At 36.2% G+C, this 17786-nt stretch overlaps 1 protein-coding gene across 2 annotated transcripts in view; it reads right to left on the reverse strand.

The window, feature by feature from the left end:
* LOC134537782 (ADP-ribosylation factor-like protein 2-binding protein) overlaps nt 1–10770 on the reverse strand; it is a 112543-nt gene extending 101773 nt beyond the window's left edge. The window contains exon 1 of one of the 2 annotated variants that reach the window (XM_063378579.1): nt 10504–10770. In XM_063378579.1, the coding sequence (XP_063234649.1) occupies nt 10504–10665 (162 nt within the window). In that variant the 5' untranslated portion in view covers nt 10666–10770. The remainder of the gene's footprint in view (nt 1–10503) is intronic. The other variant, XM_063378581.1, reaches the window with a different exon arrangement.
* Nucleotides 10771–17786: the final 7016 nt, after the last annotated feature.

Here is a 17786-nt window from a genome sequence, read left to right on the forward strand (position 1 = left end):
CAAAAGTCGCGCGAGTGATAATTCGAACACTTGTGTGATTTTTACGCCTATTATGTTACACTTAATTGAATATCTGTTGAAAATATTGGCGAAAGAAAGAACAGATATAAGGGAGGTTTTTCGGTTTGAAATTTTAATAATAGCCCTAAAAAAAACTAATGAAAAAATGAAGAAAAAAATCTAAATGGCGTGTAAACCCGAATATGGCCGGGCGCACGGGCTCTAAGGGCGACAATGGCCCGCGCATCACATGCTTCTTCGCCTCTACGCAGAACTGGCGTGCAGTGCTCGCGTATCTTATGAGACTTCAAGAAGTGGTGACCGTATCATTTCATGCTGTAATATTAAAAATAAAAGGCTCCCTTCTCGTCTCTATAACCAATTAAAATACCGTGTTTAGAATTGTTAATACCTGAACACGTCCGTGAAAACACCCCGTTTTACCCTTTTACACTGGAAAAAAAAAAAAAGGTTGAGGACGTAACCATGAAAGGAAACTTGTATAGGCAAGTGCAATGCTACTCGTAATCAGACACCTTTATTAAACTCAAGTGTACGACACTCAGAATTTAATAATTCCCGGGAGGATGGTCTTATAGTGACATAAAACGTTTTCCTCTAGTACATTCATGTATTATAATCTTTCACCATAAATTTATATTAAATTCACATCGTGGTAGAAATATGGTGCTAAAATTACGAAACATTTTTATGCACAATAGAAAACATTTAATTGATTAATTAAAAATATATTTGGAGTTAGGGAAGTAAAAGGGCCCTCCAGAACTCCACAATTGAGATAAATTGCAATACTTCGTACGCAATCCTTCATCGAAACTGAAATGAGATTTTTTTTTTTTTTTAAATTTCACGTTAAATTTACGAAGAACGCTGTTTACAAATTATCCAGGGATGTTCGTTAATTTACAGTTATCTCCGTAATCTTAAGGGTGTTTATTTCACTTACTTTGAACATAATTGAACACTGATAATCTTATTATATCGACAAACATTAAAGAAATTTTTGAGTTTACATCAAAAAACCTCTTCTTTTTTTTTTTTTTTCCTTCCGCGCGTGTTCACAACGTGACACGGTACTCTAAAGTCGGAACCCGGAGTAGTTTTCCACGAAGATCCAATTACCTGGGATTAAGAAAGAACTCTTCGTTTACTTGAGGTTGGTTTTCTTCGTTGAAGATTGCTTGGATTTACTGCAGGTAGTTTCCGAGAGCGTGCAAAACTCGCGGAAGGAAACTGGGGGCACGCCCTGCCGGGAGAGCGTGGAAGGTAGCACCTGGCAGGACTCTTCACGCTCACTTCAACCCGGGGGAGTTTCCCCCGCAGTCACGTGGGTCGCCGATCCGGGAAGACTACAACTCACGTAGTTTCGGTTCCCTGCAAGAATTTCCGAAGATTTCCGAAGTTTTGCGTTCTGGTATTAACGCCACTTCAGCCGCTAAATCAGAAGTTCAAGCAAGTTGTGACTGACCTAACCTAACCCTTCGATTTTTTTTTTTAAATTTCAATTTTTGAGAGAAATCCGAAGTTGCACGAACGTGGTAGGGAACCGAAACTATGTGAGTTGTAGGCTACCGCGCCGATCCAGCCCCCGGCGGACACAGCTGCCAACTTCGGAAGAGGCCAATCACCAGTGTTTCCGTCACAGTTGTGGAGTCCGAAATTTTCCAAAATAACAGCCCCTTGAAAAACTATTTAATTTTTAAAACTCTTTTTGAAAAAAATGGATTTATCTATTTTTAATATTACTCAAGTAAAAAAAAAAAGAAGCTAGTATTTTAGTAGTCCCCAGTGATGAATATAAACTCGGTAACGAGCAAATTCACGTATTCTCGTGTTGCAGATACACTTAACTCGGACACGAAATTTAACGTTGAATTCTTTGAAATAATGCCGAGCATGATAAATGTACGAAAATGAGGTTTTTAAACTAAATTTCTGGACGCGAATCACAAGTAGTTTCCGCCGCCCGCCGCTAGAATTCGCTGCCGCAGAAGCTACGTCAGCTATCTAATAATTCGATTTGCTGAGCGAAATGCCAAACTATATAATGAAACTGCTTCGATAAAAGCGAAAGAAAAATAAAAGACAAGAAATAACTAAACTCCGGCCTTTGGGCCTGATTTTCGACAAGGAAATTTATTAAATACTGTCCATCTTGATCGAATTCATTAAACACTTAATACCATGAAGTTTCCCTTTGGCTTTGTGAACTTTTGTTCGCGCCATCCGCTATAAATAGCAGCACCGTCTGTTACAAGTTTCCTTCCGCTCCATTCACGAAATCACTCCACTGACAAATTCCTTATACCGAGAGCTAAGATGTTACACATCAAAAACTGAACCAACCGCCTTCAGAGGTCCAGTGCGAACTCGAGTAGATTTTTTTTTTCCTCTCAAAATTATTTTCAGTTCTAAGGGAATTATTTGGGAGAGGACCGCCCACATCGCTCCTCCCATTGGACTCGGCCCGGGTAGTGGGGGGGGGGGGGGGAGGGATATATATATATATATATATATATATATATATATATATATATATATATAAAGACGTGTTTTGAGCAGCGGCGAGAATTTTTCTCTTCCATCGAGGGTCTGTCGGCACAGCTGCGCTCTGACGGCCCGCGAGGAAGGATTGCAACTCGTCGCTTGTTAAGTGCTCGTTAGGGAGGGTCTTTTTTTTAATTTTTTTTTTATTCTAGGAATCCCTCATCCGTCGACGATTAGAGAAGGGAAAAGAAAAAAAAAGAACGAGGAACATTAGCATTTGGAGGAGGGAAAAAAAAAATCGCTGACTAATTGCCTTCTCGATCTGGTGCTGACGGCAAACTTCACAGAATTCGTTAACTTGCAAGAGGTCACGGTACAAGGTTCGAAGCTTCCAGGATTGTGTTGAGGTTGGTTTTAACGATCGACATATTGATAATTTACCCTTAAATTGATCCGGTTCTTAAAAAAAAAAAAAAAAGACCGTGTATACGAGTGTAACTGTTAATCATAAACTAATAATCTCGTTTACACAGTCATATTTTTCAGGACAGGACTAATTATGTTAATTCTTAAGGCTTTGTTTCTCAAGACATATTGATTTTTTTTTATTTTCTCGTCATTACTATTACTTAAGTGATATTTATGAAATTTCAACACGATACCTCCGTTGTGTTTTGTTGTTCTATCGCTAACATTTCCATAATATATTTACTAAGTGTAATATAACAGCGGGTATAAGTAGCGCAGGTATTCGTAATTATTATCACTTGTACCAATTTTTACACCCCCCTTTATAATACACACTAGCTTAAAACCCACGGCTTCGCTTGCGCAATTCCACAATAAGGCAAAAATATTACCATTAATAAAAATACATATGTGACTAATTCCAAACATTTTTTCTTAATAAATAGACACCAAGTACTCTACGTAATTAATTACTTTTGTTATTTATGCTAAGATTCATATTTATGCTCACATACAGCTTTTTTTTTCTATGGAGATAAAAAATGACTCCCTTTTCACACCCTTAAAAACGAAATCCGGAAAACTTAAAAATTTAAATTTGTAACTCTAGGCTATATGCTTTGTGTTTATTTTTAATTTCTAATCCTTAGATGTAGTAGATTCCAAATATGAAATTTTTAATTAAACTGAACTTAAATAATAATTTAATAGTTTATTATTTTTGCCATTAATTAACATCTTAATTAGTTTCGGAAAGAATTTTTTATATAAATTATTTTTTACCCCTTTTCATCCCCAATTAAAAGGCGAATTTTAATAAACGCAAAATTAATCATTACGTCATTCTACATTTAAGTTTTTTTAGTTTCTAACTACTTATTCTAATTGAATTTGAAGTGTTAGTTTTTATTTTATTTTAAAAACACACCTGTCCTTTTTACCAACTTTATGGTTTGAATTTCGCAAATTGGTAAAATTGTGGAAGATACATTCGTAAGTTTATTATTGGTACCCAAAATAATTTATTATGCTTAATTTAATTCAGAGACATGTTTATTAATTTTAAAAAAATATTTACCCTTTTTCACTCCTTAGGGGTGACATTTTGCAAAATGTTAAAATTATAGTTGGTAGATTTTTGTATGTTTTTATTGGTCCCTTGTATCTTTTGTTATGTTTGATTAGCTTAGGAGATATAATTAATTATCTCCAATTCATATTTACCTCTTTTCACATCTTAGGGATTGATTTTTACAAAATGGTATAATTGTGGTTGTAGTCTTCTCAAGTTTATTATGGGCACCAAAAATAATGTATTATACTTAATATATAAATATTAATATATTTATATATATAATATATATATATATTTGTATATTAATATATATATATATATAATATATAAATATAAATTCTAAACCATATCTATCTTGTTCACACTTAAGGGGCTGCAATTAGCAAAATATAAAAATTGTGGTTGTTAATTTTCGTATGTTTATTATTGGTATCATATATAATATATTACCTTTATTAAATTCTGATATATAATTATTTATCTGAAAAACATACTGACCCAGTTTTCACCCCTTAAGGGCTAAATTTTAGCAATTATAAAAATTGTAGTTGGTAGTTTCAAAAATGTTTATTACATGTATCCAAAAGTAAACGTACCTCTTTTTCACCCCTTTGAGGTTAAATCTCACCAAATATAAAATGTGTTATTTTTTTCTTATGTTTATTATTAGTACCCAATTTTCTTTAGTAAGTACCTTTATTAAATTCGGAGATATAATTATCATCCCATGTTCACCCCTTAGGGGTTTAATATCATAAAATGTAAAATTATGGTTGGTTGTTTTTGTATTGCTATTAACTGTACCAAAAATAATTTCCTACCCTTAATTATATTCGGAGATATAATTATTAATCTATAAAGTATACTTACCCCTTTTTTTCATCCCTAAGGGGTGAATTTCGCAACATATAAAAATTTTGGTTGGTAGTTTTCGTTATGTTTATTATTGATACCCAATATCATTTATTACACTTAATTAGAAGATATAATTTTTAATGTTAAAATATACCAAACCCTTTTTTACCCCCTTAGATGTTGAATTTCGCATATTATTAAAATGTTGGTTGTTTTTATGCGTATGATTATTTTTATCTAATATTTATTAAGCTTAATTAATCCCGGAGTTATTGTTACTTATTATTTAAACAATTTACCCATTTAACCCACAAAAGGTTGTTTTTAGTAAAATTAAATTTTTTGGTCAGATGGTTTTGTATGGTGAATATTGGTACTGAATAGTTTTTTTTTTTTTTTTTTTTTTAGCTTGATTAGTTTCAGAGATATTAATTATCTTAAAATCATTCTTACCCCTTTTGCACCCCCTTAGGGGTGAAATTCTATACTTATATATAACCTAGTTCCTAAGTTAGCCAAAGACCTTAAAAAAAAAAAGATAATCAAAATCCGTAAAGTAGTTTTCGATTGATGCTCGAACAAACAGACAAACAGACAAAAATTTTAAAAACTATATTTTTGAGTTCTCAATAATGTAAATATCCATTCACAATAGTTTTTTTCCCTTCATTTCATCTAATGTATAGACATTTTGCCTGGAACAGCCTTATTATCAGTGCAGATGTCAGCCCTCTTGGCGCGCTACTTGGCGCTACCAACGAGTGGTTATTCGCCAAAAGAGTAGTGGCAAACAGTAGAATTGCCAGGCCGCTAGAGGTGATAACAGCCGGGGGCGGGACGATGCGTGAGGAGAGGAAGTGGGGGAGAGTAGCGAGGACTTGTGATCCGGCCAAGCACGCGTAGCATGCCTTGGACTGCGCGTGACGTCAGTGGTCGTGCGGGGCCGCCGGAGCGCTTCGCAGTCCTGTCCGCGTTACGTAACAATACGTATCTTGTAGTGTTTCATGGCAACTGGTTTCCACCGGAATCTTGTGTTAAAATACAGATGATATCTTCCCTGCAGTCGAGGTTCCGGCCCGAGGCGACCCCCTGGTCTCTGCCAGCCGGCTCGAGCCTGCGCTCAGACGGGAAGCCTTCATTTCCTTCATTCACAGACGAGAGAGCCACAACCGAAGTTCCCCGAAGTTCATGCTCGCTTTTTTTTTCTCCCCCGTACCACAACAGGTGTCCACCAGGAGCGCTTGCGTCCCTGGTCACTAAATCCAGTACTGGACAATTAGCAAAGCGGACCACGAGTACAAGTTCCCAACCCCCGCATGGTAGACTATTTTCCACTCTGTCAAACACTTCATCCATACCATCCTCTGTCTCCTGTAAATTCCTACACGTAATGCATGCCAATTTGCATCCCTATATCTAGTTATAGTCTAGATTTAAGAGTGAGGGGAGTTAGTCATGGCGCCAATCGCTGCCATGGCTGGCCAATCCCCTCTTAGCACATGATGCATGCGACCCTCTCCCTGCATGGCTAATCCCAGCATGACTAAGCGTATAGGCTTCGGCCTGAGACGCACCTAGGTCCCTCCCTAACCCGGACTCCTCCAAAATACACTTAGTTTTAGTTAGGTTAGGAAAAAAAAATCACAACAGGTGTATTTATTTGGGATGTAGCTTACTCATACGTCGTACGCCATTCTATCTCATTGTATAAACCAGCGTGGTATCAAATTTTGCGGTCGATTAGGATAGGTTAGCTACATTATAAATACTTTAAAACATTGTGGATGGTTGGTTATATTAGGTAAGTATAGCTACATAAAAAATACTGTAAAATCATTTTATGGTTGCTTAGCAAATAACTTTTTAATATGTAGCTATCCAGCGCTAGGAAACCGTTTACATGATTTCACAGTATCTTTAATGTAGCTATCCTAACCAAATCAACCGTCCACAATGTTTTAAAGTATTTATAATGTAGCTAACCTAACCTAATTGACCATTAGTTATCATGGGTTGTCCAAAATAAACATTCACGGACACACGGCAAACGAAAAAATATGGCGGCGTACAAATAAATACCATTGCCTTGTTTATGGTCTTTCCTTTTATCAACACCGCCATATTTATTTACAATGACCAAAAAAAAAAAAAAACCGAAGTTGCACGATCGCCCGTTTGGCTCTCTCGTCTGTGACAAGAAGGCTTCCCGCGCTCAGACACGCGGGAGTGCCGCGTCCTCTCAGCAGCGGCGCTCGGCCCGTCTGGAGGACACGAAGTCAGAGGGAGGCGACACGAAGTCAGAGGGAGGCGACACGAAGTCAGAGGGAGGCGACACGAAGTCAGAGGGAGGCGACACGAAGTCAGAGGGAGGCGACACGAAGTCAGAGGGAGGCGACACGAAGTCAGAGGGAGGCGACACGAAGTCAGGGAGGCGCGCGCAGCCGAGCGGAACCCGGGGCGAGTCCGACAGACAGACGGGAGGAAGCTCTGTCCGCGCGCGTCGGTGCACAAAGGCAGGCGACAGTCCCGCCTCCTAGCCCTTTTCCTTCCGCCACCTGGCGGCCGGTCTAAAAAAAAAAAAAAAATTGGTTGTCTGTGAAGTTGGTTTACGGACGATAGTTTAACGGGACAACGTCGCAACAAAACATTGATGAAATGATTGCATACTTTTATGAATAAAATTTAATCATTTTTATTTTAATAATAAAAGAACAAATACTTGAAATTATACTAGTAATCAGATTTTTAAAATGCAAGAACAATTAACCTTTATTGCCGAAATTGTTTTTGTAATAAGCAATGAAAACCACATTAACTTTTCACTTCACTTTATAAACAGTCGACGAAACAGTTCACGTGTAGATGACTTGTAATTAATTTTAAAAACTGGCGTTTAGCTATAAAGTTTGAATATAATTATGAACAAGTTTTCATATAAATAAACTATAATCAAATATCTATCATCAATCACCATAATTTTTTAGTCAATTGTAACATAACCTATTATTACTGCACTCGCCGACAGCGTAACGGAACACAGCGTAACGGAAAAATGAGCGTAACGGGACACAGCGTAAAGGAACAATGTGCGTAACGGGACACTTTTTCGTACGTGCAGCCAGCGTTCATCGATTTATTAGACGTTGTCACGTAAAAAAAAATCTATATGTTACACTCCTCTCCTTCGCTAAACTCGGACGGCTAACAATAATCTTCCATAATTCAACTAACATCAGATGTAGTCCTTACTGCTTTGAGAAAAAATCTGTACATAATATCGCGAAGTTATTGGGAGAAGTTTTGGTAGGTCCAGTTTTTCTTGAAGTCTGAAGGAAACTGTATGTGCTGGAACAAGTCTGCACGAGTTGTAATCATGCATTAACTCAGAGATGGCCAACTTTCACATTTTCGAAGAGCAGAGGTTTTTTTTTTTTTTTTTTTAACTGATCTGAGGGCCACGCACAGATGAATAAACTTTAAATTTCGCACAGCATTCTTTTTTAATTGCAGGATAACCAATAAATACTATAATGATGTGGCATGTGATGAAACGAACATGAATTCTCTTAAAAACAGTAGACTAATTACAAAAAAACAGTGGAGCAATATATAGACAACAAAAAAAAATATTTATTGTAATGTTTTTTTTATGAGAATATCATGATTCTATAACAGTGTCTGCTGACAACTTATGTTACACAAAGACATACTTGACAGTCCCAAAAATGGACAACCAAAATTAGGATAGCTGGGGCGGTATTCGAACCCGGGACCTCTGGGATGTGAGTACATCTCGCCCCAACATTTAAGCATATAGATATCCCATTTGAAATTAGTCAGGGCCACTACTTAAAAGTTCTTTAGTTGCACACTGCAAGAGTAGTTAGTCCGGAGCCATGCACTTTGAGGTTAGGTACCAGATGTTTTGTGACAAGTGGAATAAATGAAGAAGCTGATGACTGACGGTTTTTCTAATAGTTACCAGCATTAACGGTACACGTTCACACACACCACCTTCGGTGGCCATGCGTTCCGTCACTCGCATGTGAACCGCGCGCGTGCGCTCTGCAAGGACTATGCTGCAAGCGCGCTTCACATTGGTGCGTATTTTTTTTTTTTTTTGCGCAGCATCATCACTACATACGCATTGCTATTACACTTTATGTTGATATAACGTTTTCACTCCGAATAACGCCGGTAAGAAAAGTACGTAGCCTATAATTATTTATAGCAATAAAAAAGGCTGTAGTAATTAAATTTGATATTAGTGAAACTATTTGTCGAGACGTAAGCCAAACATTTTTTTACTTTCACCGTTACGAATACAAAGGCTCCGAAACCGTAATGATACCTAAAAGTGGCGGCTATTAGGAAAAAAGGTTAATAAAAACCAAAGTGAAAGGTTTGTTACGTTAGGTAAGCTACATAAATAATACGTAACATCTTATGATTGAAATTTTTTTTAGAACGGTTTTGCATTTTACTGATGAAGTTTTTCCACTTACGTTATTTCCCATTAAAATAAATTTACCTACTAATGCAATCAAAACGTAATATAAGACATTGTCAATGTTGACATACATTAAACTTAAGTTGTAACAAAGATATATCGTATTTAAAAAGTAAAAAAAAAAAAAAAAAGATGGAATATACTAAATGAGTACGTCGTACATTTGGGAAGAAAATCTTTTACTCGAAAAAGGGGTAAGTGGATGAAGGTGTTATGTTACATTTTTTGAAAAATTGCACTAAGTCCAGGGATGAAGGTGTTATGATGCATTCTATTTAATGGTAAAGACACCTTCCCTCTAACTTCAAAAAATAACATAGTTACGAGTTGATAAAGGTGCTATGTACACATAAGCAAGTGGCAAACAAATTACTTTCGGAGCCTTTTTCTCAGAACAATAGTTTTGTAACATAACACCTTCATCCACTTGCCCCTTTCGCTAAAGCTGGGTTTACGATTGATTTCCTTAAGAATTATAACTTAACATCGAGCACACGATTAAGTCAAAACTACATTTTCCAGTTCATGATTGACATAGAAGTCGTTAATTCTAACCAATCACAGCACAAAACACATGGTCGGCCATTGTTCGAAACGGAGAAGCAGGTTTGAAATAGGTTATTGACAAATGGGATATCTATTTTTCGAAATGGATGATGATTAAAAATGACAAATATACGAATTCTAACCCAAAATAATGCCTCGCTCGGTCCAATAATAAGACATAAACTTCCGGTTGAAAGGTTTCGGTTTGTTGTGATTGGTCGTTTCCCTTAAGTCTTAACGAAAAATATAAAATATAACCATTTCTGTTAAGTCTTAAGTCATCATATGGTTCGCGCACGACCCGTCAAAATTCACACACAACAATCATAAACCATTCCACTAGTTTACATAGAGTCATATGGTAAGTACACGACTAAGTCTTAAGTCTTAATTTTCAATCGTAAACCCACCTTAAGTATGTACATATAACGCGAGTGTGTGTATAATGGATGTGACCCTATTTGCTCGAGATGTGTTTGTGGACACGTGCGGAGCTGGGGCTCGCTAGGGAAGCGGGGGGGAAGCGGGAGGGGGGGCTCACCTGGCCGATGTTGGCGAAGCCGTGTCGCTCGGCGATGACGTCAGCCTGCCGCCGCCCCGCCGGCACCAGCACGGCGAACTGGTTGTGGTAGACCTGCCGCCCCCACGCGCCCGCCCCCAGTAGTAGCAGCAGCAGCAGCAGCAGTATCGTCGCCGCCGCCATCGCAGTCCTGGTCTCACCGCGCCGCCCCCATCGCGAGCGTGGCTGGCGCGCTACTGCCGGCTACCCCCTCCCTGCTAGCGGCCGGCGGTCGCGCACGCCCAGAACAGCCGGGCTGAGGGCTGAGGCTGGATGGGGAGCGCGACCACGGGGGGAGAAAGCTCTGATTACCGAGACGTAGACCTAGTTTTTATGAAGTAGTTATGGGCCCCGTCCGCTAGACAGGGGCGTATCCAGAAGGGGGGGGGGGGGGTTAGGGGTTAAACCCCCCTTCCCCCTTAGCACCAAATCTTTAATTAATTTCTTATTCATCACTCAAACAAATTTCATATTAAAATTAATAAAAAATTTTACCATTACAATATTTAAATTTAAGTACCGGAAACTGCTAAAATAGCACTATTTTACACCTTAAAATCCAAATTTTCCCGGGGTAGGACCCCCGGACCACTTTATAAGGGGGGGGGGGGGCATGCTTCGTAACACCCCCCATACACAAATTCGGGCTACGCCACTGCCGCTAGATAGTAGTTTTCATAATATATTGCTGACATAACTACATTAATTTATTAGGAGAAGTAATGTATAAGCTATTTTCAGGCAAACGAACCAGTGAAATTTCACTCGATTTAGGTAGCCACTAATTTTGTGGTGTGTAATACAATGAGTTTTTGCAACTCCTACGACACATGTCGCGTGAAACGTGGTCTCAGTTTCCACTGTAAGAGTCGCACTTCTTTATTCTCCTCCTTGTTCTGGGAGCGCGACCCTCCCTGGTGGCTTCTAGCGCGGTGTCGCCCTGCGCGGGCCCGCGGTTCGATGCCCGGATCCGGCACTCGGTCCTCGAGGCCGTAGTGGCTGTGATGACTGTACGGCGGCGGTGTTGCCTGATTGGAGCGACTGGACCGACGCGCAGTCTTGTCTTCTCGTCGTGCACGGGGCGCGAGCGGTAACCACACACCGCCACAAGGCGGAGAAGTGAAGATAAAGGTGTAAAGCTAGGCCCTTGATTGCTGTTCAAGAATTTATACCGAGTGGTCCATGCCTGAAAATTATTTTCATCCTGGAAAAAAAAAACCTTCTTTTCCCCCACTGTTACTAAAATACAATTTAAAAACGAAATACGGAAACAGCCCTCAGCATGTTCTTGAATGCTTTTCGCGAACAAGACACCACTCTGATGATATCTTGAGCACTCAATTCGTGTTGTTTTTTTTTTCTCCCTGAAGCTCTGCACGCCGTCAGCGGAGACCTAGGCCCTGTCACTTTTTTTTTTTTTTTTTAGTTAAGTGTTGATTGGCATCAGTTAAGGCAGCTGCCAAACAGTATGTGCAAAGTGGCAAACTTTGTGAGCTTGCCCAAACTCACATTTCATAGTTTACATTCAAAAATGGCTTTAAAATCACATGGTTTTTATTTCCAGATCAAAAGTAAATGAGATATAGTGGGCAAACTTTGGTTGGAGAGTTTTGGTTTTGATCATAGTCCATCGTGCACCACGTTTCAAGCACTACCTAAAATATTTGGGTGTGTAAGGTAACGTCAATAAAGTTCATTATTAGCCAGACCATAGCTCTATGACGGCGGAACACTGGAAAATAATAAAAAAAAAAACATGTTTTATCTACATTGTCGTGAATCGGTACAGCGAGTTGTCTTGCAATACGTCTCCACCAAACCCAAATTGTTCAGTATATACAAATAACGAGACTCGGAGTAGTGCTGTATCACAATGGCCACAGATTTCACAATGATCGTCATTGTCCAGGGAAATTTTATGTCTTCTCAATTTTATAGAAGTGAGATCGTTTAATAATGTGAAAAAATAATACCATTACTAACGTAATTGATTATATATATATATATACATATACATACATACCTCGGAGGCATAAGACACTATGTCCCAAAAACAATATTTTTCAAGAGAGCAGTTTAAAGAATTTTTAATTGTATTCACTTATATAATCAACAATTTTATATCAAAAAAGCAATTCTTCGACGTATCGTAGATCTTAGTGTTTTATGCCACTAGAAAGAACGTAAAACGGTGGTCAAGTTTATGGTTAAAAGAGCATTTTTCCAAAAGTGGACATAGTGTCTTATGCCTCCCAGGTACAGATATATATATATATAAAAATAAACGATGATTCATTTCTCTTCTTATGAAAATATCCTCACGAATCCTCTACGGAAACCATAATCCTGACGAATACTCCTGCGGAGGGATTATAATCCTGCTCATCTTAGTTACACGATCCAAGCCAGTCCCTCATGAGAAATGGTCATATTTCTCACATCCACGACAGCTCTGTAAGTAAGACTGAGTAGGTCGACATAATACATGTTAAATAACGGTGGGTAATTTTACCAGGTGTTCGCGGCTTTGCGAGAGAAGCAATTAAAAGACTGCGCTGAGCACGAGAGACAGCTAATTACATCACTTCTCATTTCTTACCAAGCGATCTTGGGCGGAATAAAGACGTGGCACAGAAAGAAACTACAATAAATACACTGCGCATATTAAAGATGGCAGTGTTATAACTTATTTAATTTCTGAGGATGTTTACGCCTTACGCAATACGTCTTACACAGAAAGGGAAAAAATGTCAGTGTAATGGTCACCACGAAGTATTTTCGTCATTAGGTATATACCATTAATACAAAATATACAAAAAAAATTTGCAGTCTAAATGAATCCGCTTATTATTAACAAACTACTTCGTAAATGAGTCTGCTTAGCAAAAAAAAAAAAAAAAAAAAAATGCAAAACCATTATATATAAGAATAAACTATTTCTAAAAATATCCATGTCTGAAATGAGATTCCAATCCACCATCCAAAGATAGGTCATCTGGTAGGTTGAAAGAAAAATAAAGTTGTTATTTAGATAATTTTTGATTGTAAGAAAAAACTAATAGCTGTCAACAGTTTTTATGATATCAAGGATTTAAACTCAGGCATACAAATTCAAATGGTATTTTTAAAATGTTTCATTATTCTAAAAGTTATATTTTCAATATAATACATTACAATTTTTTTCTGAGCATGATGGTCCATTTCCATTCGTGAATCGACAAATTTACTATACTTTGACATTTTTTCATAGGTAAAGGGTAAAGGAAGGGAATAAAAAATAACATTGATGAGAATACTATTTAGAACATTCTCAGAGCCAAATAAACAATAGCTTCGTCTAGAAAATTAAAACAATGTTTTTCTAGTAGAAAGATGGTTTATTAATACTAATCTTAACAATCTATAAAATCAATTTCTCAAAAAATAATTACCATGCATTTCTTCGAATAAGTGAACATGTTCAGGGTAGTTGTCTCGGTTTCCTGCTGTACACAGAGTTTGGTGTACGACAGGCCAATAATTATGGTCGCTTATTTATTCTAAGCGAAATGTCGGTATGATGTTTGCTGATATCGGCTATGTTACGTAATACCAAATAGTGTAGAGTAATACCTAGTTGGAATTTAAAAAATTATAATTGTTCTAATAAATATTCCAGTTTCAAGTGGTCAACATTTACGAAGGGAATGCTAAAACAAACAATTTTTTTTTAAATGAACATTTGTACTGGAACACAGCCCTGCAAAGTTACAGGCGCCTTGAATTTCGCGCGCAACTAGGCGCCAATCCACTGGCTATAACGGATCTGACGCAGTATGACTGAAAGGAAATGACTAATGCTTTGTTTGTAGCTGGAAGCGACAGCCTTTGACCCCTGCCCTGGCTTCAGATAAAGCACGCAACCCGCAGCTCCGACCTGCTCGGCGGGAAGCCTAGGACACCTGCTACAGGCGCAAGTACAGGCTCGCCACTTCACCTCCTGACACCCCGCAACCAAACGAACAATTCTTGCTAGAAATTTTCAAACATGGAAATGAATTTAAGGCACACATTTTGTATTTTCATATAATGACAGAGCTACTCACAACATCCACGCTTCTGTTGATTATAAATATTAATAAATCTGACTAACATATATGCCAGAAGAGCACCTATTCTAGAAAAAAAATGTAGTTTATATTTACAAAAATGCTGTGCTGACAAAGTGGTCAGACCTACTGTAAGGGCCCCCATGAGGTACAGAAATTAAAAAAAATTATATAAATAAATATGATTATCATATTGCTCCAAATACAAAAAAAAAAAAATAAAAGTGCTGAGAAAAATTTCTAATTTATGGAACAGTTTTATTGTATAGCCACCTATGCTGCAGTTCTTGATGTATTTCTGCCACATTCTGTTCCTGTGTTTCATGTTGTAAAATAACAATCGAGGGTAGTGACAAAAAAAAAAATAATACCAATAAATTTTCAAACTCTGAGTTTGTATACATTACCATTTATTTATTTTGGAATTTTTAGAGATGATTCTTTTATATTTAGGTAAATTATTTTATTCATTGATGGGTCCTGGTAATGTAGTCAAAAAATTCCAGTACTCTTCAGAAAATAATGGTTCTACTGTATTTGTGTTAGCTATACCTGATACTGCTAAACATAATCTCACGATCCCTAATGGAATATTCAAAACTTCTTAGGTAATTGCAGTTCTTTATATGTTATTAAGTTTATTCCTGTAATTTTGTGTGTGTGTGTGTGTGTGTGTGTGTATATGTATATAAATAGAGTTGCCTTCTGTGGTAGATATAAGGTCTTGATTTACAACGAGATGTATTGAAGTAAACACAAAAATCACACAATATATTAATTTTATTTACATTTAAACACATTTTATAACAATACTGTTCACTGCTTGAATAACATCATATATTTAACTAGCTATATGTCAAGACAGTAAATAAATAAATGGACAGTAAATTTTTTATTTTATCACACACTGCCAAACATACACAAACACACCCACACCCACACACACACATTCATTTTGTCATAATAACCAATTCCAATTCAAAATCAGACTTCTGCTGTAGTTCTCAAAGTTTTGGCACAACTACTCAATCAGCTGAAGAAGTACCAAGTCAACAGAAAACTCACGCTGTTGGAATGTTCCAAGGTAATAAGTACAGTACATACTTTATTGTAAAGAAGCTGACACAAATTATAATGTGTAAGTAACATATGTACAATGAAAATTTACAATAAGGCAATATGTTTACATGCACACAGAGACTGCATCAATGGAATTTTACCTCAGAATATCTTAGTTGTACAAAAACCAAGTTTCAGCATGCTTCATGTTGTTATAATTATGGATAAAGTAACTTTCTCATAATTGCTTTATTCATGTGACTAATCTGACATTACGGTAACTTTTCAAATACAATTTACAAAAGTTATTTTCCCACAATGTTATTCTAAGGCTAGACATCTTCCAACTGCCAATGTTGGTAACTAGCACAACAGCATTCTAGAGTAATTGTCCTTTAATTAGTTAACCAGCAACAGTCAGTGAATTTCCATTCATGAAATTATTATGTAAACACTACACTCAACAGCCAAATACAAGAATATTTTTACATGCATTTACATTATAATCAAACAACACTTTCTTAATATGTTCAATTGATTACGAAACAACTGATTGCATTTAGTCAGTCTCGACAATTTCAATACACATATTACCTAGTATAATATGTTTTTACTCATATATTGAATTTGTCTTTATTATAACATGGTAAGTCTGCATTGGAACACAATCATGAAGTATTTATTATAGTGCAAAACATTTAAAATTGATAACATTAAGAAATATAAGTTTTCAGAAGAATAAAATATCTCGGATACCGTGTGATATTATAAAACAACAATATACAATAATAATCCGTTCAAAACAACTAAGCACGAATTAAGCTACAAATTTACATTTGAGCTGTATTTAATTTTTTTAGACACTTATGAATGACATCAATTACTGCAGAATATCTATATTAATTAGATGATGAACTTATGTTTTATTATATTTTAGTTAATAGTTTAACAAGGAAAAATTTTATGGACATTCATAATCTTCTACATCTAAACATACAAGCTGATTATTACAATATTAATATTAACAACAGTTGTTTTATACACTTTATTTACGAAATTCTTTGCCTTACCTATTTAGAATACCAGTAAATAAAACAATAAAAATATAGGTTTCATTTTATATTTCCATAAACTCTAATAAAAGACATGTCAGAATTAATATTTGGATGACTAAACAGTATCAAAAATGTGTAAAAACATATACTGTAAATAACACACAACATGAAAATAAAAATGATAATATGTAAAGAGATTTAATTTCCATTGAAAGAAAATTTAATCTTTTAAGTATGAACCTATCAACCCTATGAATTAATATTAAGTATAAGAAGTGACTAAGAGTAAGTAAAAACAATTATAGTTCAATTTTCTCAAGAAATATATAATAAAGACTCCCACACGTACTGTCCAGTAAGAACTTAGAATCAATAATTACAAAATCTTCTACTTAAAATATTTCTGAATTTCCAAAAAACAGAGAATATATTTTCAAAATTAGGTAAAGATAAAATAGTTTTCAAAACATTTAATGAAATTTTTTTTCTGTATTATACAGTGTTATGCTAATATCATGAATTCCATTTTAAGTGAAAAAAATCTCTGCACATAAAGTAATCTTCACACAAAAATACAATTGATAAAAACATTAAAGTACAAAACACTTAAAACACTTTACCTTAGGTGTCAAATTTACACACTGTTTATTGTCTTGATATCTACCACCAAAATTAACTAAATATTCCTATGTCAAAATTGATGCTGCTAACAGAAAATTTAGAGTATGATTGTTTAATGACAGGTAAATGTTAAATGTTCAGGAAGTATGATTAAGTATGCCTAGTATTAACTATATAATGGAAGAAAAATAGAAACTTTTCTTAGGCCCATTACATGCTACGCTGTAAGTTACATTAAATACAGTCCATGTCACCTTTGTGAATATAAACACACAACTCCCCCCCCCCCCCCCCCCCCCCCCCCCCGTTTACCCTTTGATACTGTAGTATGAATGTTTTTAATTAAAAATGCCTACTTATAGACGTTACAAAACATCCCTAGGTATGTACACCTGTAAAAATAATACAAGCCCAGTACATGTGTATTTAAACTATGAAACAG

Source organism: Bacillus rossius, chromosome 12 (genome assembly GCF_032445375.1).
Source record: "Bacillus rossius redtenbacheri isolate Brsri chromosome 12, Brsri_v3, whole genome shotgun sequence".
NCBI classification, from domain to species: domain Eukaryota; kingdom Metazoa; phylum Arthropoda; class Insecta; order Phasmatodea; family Bacillidae; genus Bacillus; species Bacillus rossius.